Source organism: Lepidochelys kempii, chromosome 1, assembly GCF_965140285.1.
Source record: "Lepidochelys kempii isolate rLepKem1 chromosome 1, rLepKem1.hap1, whole genome shotgun sequence".
NCBI classification, from domain to species: Eukaryota; Metazoa; Chordata; order Testudines; family Cheloniidae; genus Lepidochelys; species Lepidochelys kempii.
The window spans coordinates 78962226-78974352 of NC_136380.1; the positions used below are offsets into that span (position 1 = coordinate 78962226).

At 38.7% G+C, this 12127-nt stretch overlaps 1 protein-coding gene across 7 annotated transcripts in view; it reads left to right on the forward strand.

The window, feature by feature from the left end:
- Window positions 1–12127, forward strand: part of PIBF1 (progesterone immunomodulatory binding factor 1) — a 171834-nt gene that overhangs the window by 101030 nt on the left and 58677 nt on the right. For all 7 annotated transcript variants that reach the window (XM_073346575.1, XM_073346595.2, XM_073346604.2 and 4 more), the window contains one exon: window positions 6520–6610. In XM_073346575.1, coding sequence (XP_073202676.1) covers window positions 6520–6610 — 91 coding nt within the window. The remainder of the gene's footprint in view (window positions 1–6519; window positions 6611–12127) is intronic.

Genomic DNA, 12127 nt, shown 5'->3' on the forward strand with positions numbered 1-12127 from the left:
GGTTATAAAGGTACCTTGGATTGGGCTGAGGTGCTTTCAACAACCAAGATATGGATATTGTATGAAACAAGCAGCTGTACCTGGAAGCTGGCGTGGCTGTCTAATTTGGACCCAATATAACCTTTATTAATGTATATTTGATATATGCTACTGACAATAATATAAACACATGCTGTTGGAAATGCATGTGTTATTCTTCCGGAGGGGTATTCATGTGTCAACATCAGACACATTTAGAATTGTTTGGACTTACACCCTCATTAGGATAATGAAAAATTTTCCCAAAGAGAGAATCGAAGTTTAGAATGGTTTCTTCCTTAGTCCTGCAAACTTTCTTATTTCATCTGGTGTTTAGCAGGTAAAAGATCTGTTGCTGGAATTGAAAGTATTAACTACTTGCTAAATATTTTAATGAGTTATAATTAAACCTTAAAATTGTATGCAGCAATACAAGATTTTTTTTAAAATTGGTTTACTATTGAACTGTTATTCAATTTTTAAAAAGGAAAGAATTATAATACAAATTATTAGTTTACCATGCCTATTTTTACTGTTACTTAATATCTACCGTTGTTTTCTTATTTTTAAAAAAAGATTTGAGTAAATCTAATGATGAAAATGAGGACAACTGCATTCTTTTGAAGTTAATCATTGGTATTTTTTACTGTTCTAGCTTCTGAGGTAGTGGAAGCTATAATTATAGTTGCATTCATTTTAACCCAATCTCCTCCAGTTGCTGGTAATTTTTTTAAATAGATCTCTTTATGGCTGAAAACTTTCATGCTTGGTTTCAACAAAATGTTGAACTTTTGGGGAAAATTAAAATTGTTTAACAACATATGAGGAGGAGGGAGGACACTTTCCCTGTATATTCCAACTGAAATATTGGCATTTTAATTCAGATAATCAAGGAAGCAAAAACAACCCATTTCAAGAAAATACGTTCATGATTTTTAAAGTTCTGAACATTTATATTTGGATCATTCACTTGTGTGCCATAGAAATCTTGTAATCTGCTTCCCAGAGCAATAAGAAACAAAAGATTTAGGATGAAATCCTGACTCCATTGAAATGGGATCTTACCATTAACGTCAATGGGGCCAAGATTTCATCCTTTGAATTCTGGGGCCACTCTGAATCTCTGTATCTTGAAATGCTATATATAGAGATGTGTGTGTGTGTGTATGTATATATATATATATATATATATATATATACACACACATATATATATTTGCCCTTAACTGATAAGGCCTTTACTCTTGTATGCTATCTTTGTTTTTGTAAGAAATGATATATTTACATAAGTGAAATGGCTTGTATCAAATAATCTGTTGACATTTTTTCTCTGCAGAGCATGTGCATGTGGAAGAGACTATTGAAATGTGACTATTACAGTCACTTCACTGACTCCTCATTATGCTTCACTTATTAATATTACAATAGTCTGTAATGGCCTAGTCAGGGATCTGTCTGTTTTAGAAATTTATACTATTTGTTGTAATAACTGAGTGCCTTATGTATAAATAGCAGTAACGAAATCACTTGGAATCTCTGGGTCGTCTTTGTTTTTGGGGTAAAAACTATACTGCGATATTTTTGGTTTTAGATTGTTTGGATGATTTGGGTGGGGGGCGGATTTTTGAGTGGATGAGATATCAGTGTTGTGAATGTCATTCTTATGATGGGGCCATTTTGTGCTAAGCACTGGATAACATTAATTAAAAAGACTGTCCCTACCCCCGTGAGCTTACTATGTGCAATACAATTGATCACAACAGGGGAAAAAACAGTCTGGGGGATGGAGGAAGAGGGTAAGATAACAGTAAAACGAGCATGTTTTAGCTCAATGAGCATTAGCCTTGGCTCATTGCCTACATTATGTTCAAACTTGGTGTCTTTGCCTGCCAGACCCTACATTACATAGCCTGTGCCTGCATATCTGAACAAATAGGGTGAGATTCTGTGCTGCTCCTCTAAGAGTATGTCTACACAACAACTAGACACCCTCGGCTGGCCTGTGCTAGCTGACTCGGGCTTGCAGGTTCGGGCTGCTGGGCTGTTTTATTGCTGTTTAGACTTCCAGGCTCAGGCTAGAGCCTGGGCTCTAGGATCCTGTGAGGTGGGAGGGTCCCAGAGCTTGGGCTCCACCCCAGTCCAGAAGTCTACACAGAAATGAAATAGCCCTGCAAGCCCGAGTCAGCTGGCACAGTCCAACCACGGATTTTTCTTTGCTGTGTAGACATAGCCTAAGAGGCCTAGCACAGAAGTTGCAGTCCAGTGGGAGGGGAGGGGTTAAGGTGGCTGTAAGCCATCTTTGCACCCTCCTGATCCCGTGGTGTTCTGGGAACTGGAGAGGTCCCTAGTATAATTTAGACAGCTTTGGAGGTTTGTCTAAATTGTGGCATTCTCCCCAAGCTACCCCTTTTAATAGTATTGTATCGAATACAAACAATGTGGACGAGCAGGGTGAGACAGAATCTGGCTGTGATAACAACAGTCTTGCTGCTTACACAGTAGGTTTATGTTAGTAGCAGTGGGATTTTCTATCACATAATAACTGTGGATATAATTACTCCCATATTTAAATGTTACCCCAGTCCCATGTTGTTTGTATTTGTTACAATGCTATTGAAAGGGATAATCTGCTCTAGAAAAATTTGCATTTGTAGTGTGTCAGGAAGTGCGCCCTATGTTAACTTGATATTAATTTTTGTAGATCTGTAAATCTTATACCCTTGGATTATAAAAAAACCAAGCTTTTTAAAGCAATTTTCATTTGGTTTTAAATCCTTAGAAGTATGTTTTCAGGTTGCTGAGTTATCTAACTCTAAATAGTTCTTTTAGCTTTTCTCTTTGCTTTTAAAAACTTAAAATTCAATGTAATATTAGGCTTGTTTCTGTTATAATTTAGTTTACTGGTAAAAGTATTGGTGTAAGTATAATTTATATCATCACATGCTTAAGGGAAAGCTTTATATGTTCTTAGTTTGTCAATAATAGCAGAGCTTGGAGATAATAGATTAGATCTTTTTTTTTTCTGCATTCTGAACTGAGATGCTCTTGCCAATATTTTGTCCTGTACATTCTGTGCACATAGTTCTACTTAGAGTGTATAATTATGCTATTGCATGTTGCAGCAATGGTAATCTGCCAGAGAAATAAGAAACGCTCACTCTTGGAACTAAAATAACTTGTTTGCTATTTTATATCACAAATGAGATGGTGAAAGAGGAGTGATTAACTATTTTTTATGTGAAGGATCTAAATTAATGAACTACATAATATAAAATAATCCAAAAGATAATATTTTGAGACTTCTGACAATGCATTAGTAAAAATATATTTCAAAGAACAATCATATACTGGTAGGAGGATGGACTGAATAGGTCTTTTTCTCTCTGTGAATTTTATAATTAGTAGGGCATGTTTGTTTTATTTTTGAAGTTGAGAAAGAGAGAAAATGAATTTCGTAGCCAAAATGTTTCTTACCACAAAATATCCATTTTCAAAATATGTAATCTTTGACAAGCTACATTTTCAAAAGCACAAACATCCAAGTCTTAATTAGAATACTTGTTGGCAGTTTCAGGGGGGAGTCAAAGAATCATATTTGCGTAGAGACTGCACCTGTCAGAAAAAGTTAAGGCATGTTGGCACAGTAGTGTATGAAGGAAGTTCACATTATGAATGCATTTGTGGCTAAAGTGTTGACTTCAGCCCTCAAGGACATCCATTCTTTTTAATTTCCTCTGTTTCATAAGTACTACATTTACTTCAAATTTAAAAAGTGAAGAGTGTGTGTGAGAGAGAAAGAGAGAGAGATTATAAGCATAATTGCTTAAAGGTTTAATCAGTTCTTCTTTGACTGGTTGGAGACTTGTGTGTTACCAGTGCACTGAAGTCAGAGAACATTGCCTAGAAATACCTGTAGGAGCACTGCATGTGTTTAAGAGTAGCACTGCCCTGACCCCTTCAGTTCCTTCTCACTGCCCGCAGCTTAACTCAGATTGTGCCATGTGGTACCTTAGCTCACACTTCTGTTGTTCTCTCAGCTAGTTTTCTCTCGATATTTTGTATATAGTTAGTAGTAGTGCCCTAGGCTCAGAGAGAGTCTTCCACCTCTTCTAAAAGGAGAACTGGGTGGCACTGGGGTTCCTGGAGTGTTCAGGGTAGAGCTGAGCCATGTACATGCTCTCCTGTAGAGAAGCAAGATCATTCAAGTACTGTACTATCAACTCTAGTACTGCCTGTTGGGCGGCCATTGAGTCTAGGACCAACAACATCAGCCTCAGCGCTGATCATATTGATCCCACAGGCTTATCAAACAGCAGCAGATTTACTCTTCCTCTTTGTTCTGGACTCACTTTTTGATATAGGCCACATGCCTTTACGTAGTCCAGCATGTGAGATTGCACCTTCATCCTCTTCAAACTTTGTTGAAGTTGGTCTGTCTCCCAACTTGTCAGTCATTGGGTGGGTTGTCCAAGTGCCATTGGTGATCCTGGAGTCCCTAGCATGGTGGGCAGATCAGAACAATATATGTGAAGGTGTCTCCTTTTCCTGTCCTCCACTGACCAAGACTATAGTTATCCATGCCTCCACACTAGGACAGGGGGCGGGGTGGGGAAACGCATCTAAGTACATTGAAAATTCAGGGTTTGTGGACAGAACAAGAACCCTCCTTTCACATGAACATCGTGGAGCTCTGAATGATTTACGGTGCATGCTGGAACTTTTGGGCTCAGATCAAGGGCACAGAGATTCACATACTTTACTGACGATACCACTGCAATGTATTATGTGTACAAGCAGGGTAAAGCCAGCTCCAACTAGCTCTGTCAGGAAGCAATAAAGTTTTAGCTCTTCTGCATGGAGGATGCCCTCATTCCTATAGCCACAGACTTCTTGGGTGCTCCAAATTAGTTGGCTGATAACCTCAGCAGGAATTTCTCCCAGAATCACGAGTGGTCTGTGAAGAACAGCATTCTGAGGTCCATCTTCAGAGAATGGGGCATTCCAACTATTGAACTGTTTGTAACTAATTGCAACAAAAAGTATTGTCAGGCAGTTCAACAAGTCCTACTTAATAGTAGAAAACCCTCTACTAGGTCTGCCTCTTTGGCCAAGTGGAAACATTTTTTGGTTTGTTCACTGGCTGGAGGAATTCAACTGTGCTAGCCTGCATTTTGGACTACATATTAGTAATCCTCAGGTCTCTCTTTCAGCTCATTGAGAGTCCACTTGGTGACAATCTCGTCATTCCATCCTCCAATCCAAGAAAAGTCAGATTTCTCTAACTCCATGGTAGTAAGATTTCTTAAACGCATTGTCTATCCTCTTTACATCTGTAAAACTAGTAGTTACTTTGTGGGACCTTAACACTGTGCTGGCTGTCCTTATGGGACCTTCTTTTGAGCCCCTAGCAACTCATTCTCTGTCCTTCCTTTGCCAAAAAAAGCCTTTACGATGGCCATAATATCCACAAGGAGAGTAAGTAAACTGAAGGCCCTAATGATGGGGCCTCCATATAGGCAGTTTGTCAAAGACAAGGTGACCTGAAGACGATACCTTAAATTGTTGTCTGAATCACTTTCACATTAACCAAACAATAGTATTTTTTTCCTAAGCCTCACTCAAATGCAGATGAAGAACCCCTTCATTCATTGACTGTGAGATGATCCTTGGTATTCTTTCTGGAAAGGACTGAACCATTTCATGCATCACCTTGGCTTTTTGTCTCCTATGTGGATTGAATAAGGGCCAGGCAGTTTCTGCACAGAAGATGTCCAAATGGATTACTTCCTGCATTACGATAGAATATAGGGTAGCTCAGGCCAAACCTCCACATAGACTGGTGGCTCAGTCGATGAGGGCCCAGGAAGCTTTGGTCACTTTTCTCAGTGAGGTCTTTGTATTGGATATTTGCAGCGCCACTCTCTGGTCTTTCATGCATAACCTTTGCCAGACACTATCCTGTTAGGTGCTGTGTTTAGATCAGATGCAAACTTTGGAAAGGCAGTTCTGCAGTCGCTGTTTAAGTATTCTGAGCCCCACCTCCTTCTGTTACTGCTTGTGAGTTACCTGAGTTGAATACATGTCTAACCACTCAAAGAAGAAAAAATGGTTACTTACCTATTCAGTAACTGTTGTTCTTTTAAGATTTAGGTGCAGACATATATTCCACTCTCTGTCTCCTCTGTATCAGAGTCTCCACTCGGGATTCCAGTTCAAAGGAACTCAGGTCACTGCCATTCTTAAATATCCCTAGGAAGGGATTTGAGGGTCAGGGGCACACGCGTGCCCCACTGGGTACTGCTAGGCAAAGTTCTCCCATCTTTTCACACTGTGCACATGCACGCCTGAGTGTAATACACATCTGCACCCATATCTCAAAGAACAGCAGTTGCAGAATAGGTAAATAACATTTTTTTCATCTTTTACATTAATTATGTTCCTTTGAGGATCAATATTTTTAAAATAATGGATACATCTTTTTGTTTATTTGTTTTTTTGAAGTGGAAAATGAAGATGAAGCAGAAAGGATTCTCTTTTCCTATGGGTATGGTGCTAATGTTCCTACAACAGCCAAAAGGCGGCTAAAGCAAAGGTAAAAACTGTCTCCCTGGTTTACGTCTAAACTAAATAAAAATAGATTCAATATATCCTCCATTTTGGAAGCCAGCCATTTTGAATGATGCAAAGTAATTTTATTTTTTAGATAACTGTCCAATATTCAGAAATCTTTAAAACAGTGGTTTTGTGCTTTGTGTGTATAAATGGGTGCGTGGATATTTTTCTGGGTTATTGACGCTTCATATTTTTTTCTTTATCTTTCAGAAAGATAGGTATCTGGATGCCTTGAGTATGCAAAACTCAAATAGCTATAAAATCAAACTAGTTGAAATAAATTTTCAGCTAATTTAACATACCAATAGTGAACTCAGAAGCACAGCTGTCAGGAAAGGGGAAAAGTCCAAAGTTTCAGAGCATCATTATCTCATCTGAATTGTGTTCATACAAGGTCTGATTCACCTGTGTCTCTCTCCAGTTTACTCTGGTTTAACTTCACTGAAATCTGTGAAGTAACAGCAGTGTAAAACTGAAAAAACACAGTGGTGAGTGAATCAGGCCCATAATATTTTCTGAATGTTAGTATGTTAAATATGTACCTAAATATATACAATGTGGGCAAATTGATGTTTCTGCTAGAGTCATAAGTTTTTTATTTCATTTGGATGTTTAAATAATTAATCTTAATATTGTGTTAGACAAGGAGGATGAGGTAATATCCTTAATTGAACCAACTTCTGATGGAGAAAGCTTGTAGTTCTTGGCAGATCAGGTCTTCAGTCACTCCTGGATTGTATTTAAGACATTTTGATCACATTCTGTTATCTACAGATAGTTTTAACAAAAAGTATGACTTGAGAAAAGAGTGCATTTGTTTGTTTGTTTTTTCATTTTCTCAAATTGTATTCAGTCCAAAAAAGGAAACCTTTCCCAAGTATGTCTGGCTTTTACTGCAGAAATTGCATGTATCCACCCCCAAAATTAACAATTGTATAATTTATTGAATATCATTTTGAACAGAAGTACACACTGTAATTACTGGATAATATTAAGGACAAAAGGAGGTAGTCCCCTAAATCTTCACTCTCTGCATAAACCTATGTACCATTTCCTGTTTACTTTGAATTTATTTTTAAAATAGGTTATCTCAATATGTGTCATACCAGGACACATTTTTCTCCATACGTGTGCAAAAAATTAGTATGTATACAGTTTAAAGGCCTCATGCCAAGTAGTAAGATTTGCATAGTATTTGATTTATAGATGCTTATTTTGCCTTACCATATTGGTATTTGCATCTAGATTCTTTTCTTAGAAAACTGCATACGATATTCTCCAAAATATCACCTGTAAAAAAAATATATATATATCCCATTTTGGTGTTCATAGTAGGAGACTTTTCAGTACTCTATACCTTAAATTCCTAAATCCTTTGGCTCCAATATGGGAAGCCTTTTGCTACTGTTTCTGTAAAACAGCAACCACCTAGTGTCTGCAAACCTTAGTTTCTTGGTACTGTACTGATAATGAAGGAACTTCAGGGAGCCACTTGTCTGGTCTATATTGCTACTGCTGCATCACATCCATCTACTTGTCTTGGAAGGGGGGAAAAAACTATTTTTCCTCAGAATTATATCCTGTTTGGGTGCCATTAGTGCATCTCATTGTGTGTGTCTGTATTCTTTTGGGTGTCATGTAAGATATAGGGTATGTCTACACTAGGAATGCTTTACCAATGAGTGTACTATACTAGCAAAACTCTCCTACTGTGGGCATGGCTATGCTAACAAAGCTGTGCTTTGCAGCAGTATAGTAAAGCCAAGTTATACAAATAAACAAGTTATACTGGTAAAAGTGCTGTTTTTGCCAGTATAACTGCATCTACACTAGGGACTTCTGCCAGCGCAGCTCTGTTCAGGGATCACACCTCTTCACACCGCTGACTGACACATCTGTGCCAACAGAAGTCTGTAGTGTGGACCTGAGCTTAAATATATTTTTCCATTATGTCTGATTTTGATCACATTTGAGTGCTTGGACCTACAGAGGTTCATTGTTTTAACTCAAATCTTTCTCAAAAACACCAAAATAGGTATTTTACTCACTTTCCCTTCTTTCATAAAATATTGGGGTTGCAGCAGCCCAGCAACTTTAAAAGTGCTGCAACTTCAGGTGTATTTTGTCCATAATGGATGGAACTTAGCCACTGTCTTGTCATCAGTCATGGAGAAAGCTGTGTCTAGCTGGTCTGTAAGATCTATGCCCACAGAGCACTGGAATGTCAGTTGCAGGGTGAGTGCATGAAGGCACTTCGGTCTTCTTTTGGCATTTCCTGGATTCAAGCCAGATGGCATAGTTGAGCATCCCAGGTTGTCATCAAGAGGCTCCATCAGTGTCCTCCAGGTTTGGTTCAGGACTAATGAGAGGTCCAGAGGTTGTGGATTCTTGAAACAAGTGCTTCTCTGTTATGTTGAAATAGTCATCACTATCATTGGTTCATCAGTACAGCATCCCAATGTGGTGCTCCATATTGACTTAGAGAGCAGGATCTCTTCTCCCCCACAAGCATAGATGCGTAGGCATAGGTCAGCTGACTTCCATGATGTTTTTCTCAGGTGCATTGGCACCTCTCTCACGCTTACTGCTCTAGGACACAGCAGGACATATTAAACCTCTGTGGCATGAGGGAAGACTGTCAAAACCCCTTCGTGTGGTACCTTTGGAGGAAAAAAAAATTACTTACTTGAACTTCTTGTTCTCTGAAAATTAAGTGCAGTAGATCAGTGCTTTCCCACCTGTAATTCCTCAGAGTGGTAATTTCTGAATTTTTTTCTTTTCTGTCTTGTCATTTTTTCACTTTGCATTTGGAAAGAAAAAGCACATAAATACTGCTAGTTGTCTGACTGCAGTTTCACTGTCTAATCAACTAGTAATAAAACTTTTTTAATAAGTTGTTAATTATATGTTCTTTGTTGCCCATCAGCTGTTGGATATCACTTGGCTAGTTTGTTTCACACAAAGAAGCAACAGAAGACTTGATATACAAGATTGTTTAAAAAAATCATTTTCATCTAAAAATGTATTTTGAAAAATAAATCCTGAAAAGAAAAAATATGTGTTTATATAGTAAATCAGTACTTCACAAATTTTCAAAAGCTGAGCCCCCATTTAAGAAAGATTAAACTAAGCAGGTCTTCAACCTTGCAATGTTTTGTTAAATTTTAAAGTCATTCCATTTTATTCTATTCTATTTTAATTTATTCATCTTCCACATGCCTCTAACTAGTCCTTTGCGCTCCTATCTCGAGGCACGTCTCACACTTGGGAAAACACTGCTCTAGCGTAGCTAATTCACATTGGCACTATTTTTTCAGTGAATATAGGTATACATTTTCAGAAAAAGTATAGATTTATTTTTTATGTGCACTGCAATATTGTGGACTTGTATAACTAAAGCACAAAGTAAAAAGAGCTCAACAAGGCTTGACTTTAATTTGATTAAAATAAAAGCATTACTTCATATTTTCAATTTTGTTTTGAAAACAGTTTTACATTTTTGGTATGGTATATAACTTTCAATTGAAGAAATGGTTAGAGCACAAACAAATGATGCTCTTATTTTGGAATTAGCTTTTCATACTGTTTTGTAGAATCTGAGTATGCAGTATGATCAATTTTTTTAAAACGCTGTTCTAATAGACATCAGTATTTTAACATTTGTGACATTTGATTTGTTTGCTTTAAAAAGAGACTTGCACATTAGAGCAGACTTTAAAAATGCAACACTCACTCAGATCTTTCTGTTTAATGTGGTATTTCACATATACTTGTACTGAATAAAAGCTTATTTCCACAGTCAATCTCTCCACTTGAACCTGCACTGAACTCTTAAGCCTATGTTTGTGATGACATAGTCTGTTTCATTGGTCATAAATTCAGTATTATGACTTCACAGCAAGGTCAAGAAGGAAGAGAAAAATAGTTGCAAAAGATCCAAAGCCATATGTAGTTAACTAGTAAACGAAGCAAACACATGAAAAACAAGAGGAGAGTAAATAATTAAATCAGGATTTATGTTAAAAGGTTCCCAATTTAAATCCAACTGTAAATATTGTTTAAGTGATTGTCTGCATGTATTCCACTTCTGATGCTCATGTACCCCATGAGTGCAAGATCAGAATCTTTTGAATAGCAGTGTCCATAGGGGCATGCTAGCACCTTGTTGCCAGGGTGGGATGGCCACAACCACTCTCCAGTTTACCACCTATGGCTGGAAGACAGAATACCTGCAGTGTCCATGTCTCTGTACACTGCACGATTTAGCTTTTTTTCCTGAAAAAGCACAAGATCAAATCCGCACAGACACACCCCTGGAACCCCGACCTGGGATATTCTATCTACTACCCAAGATCCATAAACCTGGAAATCCTGGGCGCCCCATCATCTCAGGCATTGGCACCCTGACAGCAGGATTGTCTGGCTATGTAGACTCCCTCCTCAGGCCCTACGCTACCAGCACTCCCAGCTACCTTCGAGACACCACTGACTTCCTGAGGAAACTTCAATCCATCGGTGATCTTCCTGATAACACCATCCTGGCTACTATGGATGTAGAAGCCCTCTACACCAACATTCCACACAAAGATGGACTACAAGCCGTCAAGAACACTATCCCCGATAATGTCACGGCTAACCTGGTGGCTGAACTTTGTGACTTTGTCCTTACCCATAACTATTTCACATTTGGGGACAATATATACCTTCAGATCAGCGGCACTGCTATGGGTACCCGCATGGCCCCACAGTATGCCAACATTTTTATGGCTGATTTAGAACAACGCTTCCTCAGCTCTCGTCCCCTAAAGCCCCTACTCTACTTGCGCTATATTGATGACATCTTCATCATCTGGACCCATGGAAAAGAAGCCCTTGAGGAATTCCACCATGATTTCAACAATTTCCATCCCACCACCAACCTCAGCCTGGTCCAGTCCACACAAGAGATCCACTTCCTGGACACTACAGTGCTAATAAACAATGGCCACATAAACACCACCCTATACCGTAAACCTACTGACCGCTATTCCTACCTGCATGCCTCCAGCTTTCACCCTGACCACACCACACGATCCATCGTCTACAGCCAAGCTCTGCGATACAACCGCATTTGCTCCAACCCCTCAGACAGAGACAAACACCTACAAGATCTCTGTCAAGCTTTCTTACAACTACAATACCCACCTGCAGAAGTAAAGAAACAGATTGATAGAGCCAGAAGAGTTCCCAGAAGTTACCTACTACAGGACAGGCCTAACAAAGAAAATAACAGAACGCCACTAGCCGTCACCTTCAGCCCCCAACTAAAACCCCTCCAACGCATTATTAAGGATCTACAACCTATCCTAAAGGATGACCCAACACTCTCACAAGTCTTGGGAGACAGGCCAGTCCTTGCCTACAGACAGCCCCGCAACCTGAAGCAAATACTCACCAACAACCACATACCACACAACAGAACCACTAACCCAGGAACTTATCCTTGCAACAAAGCCCG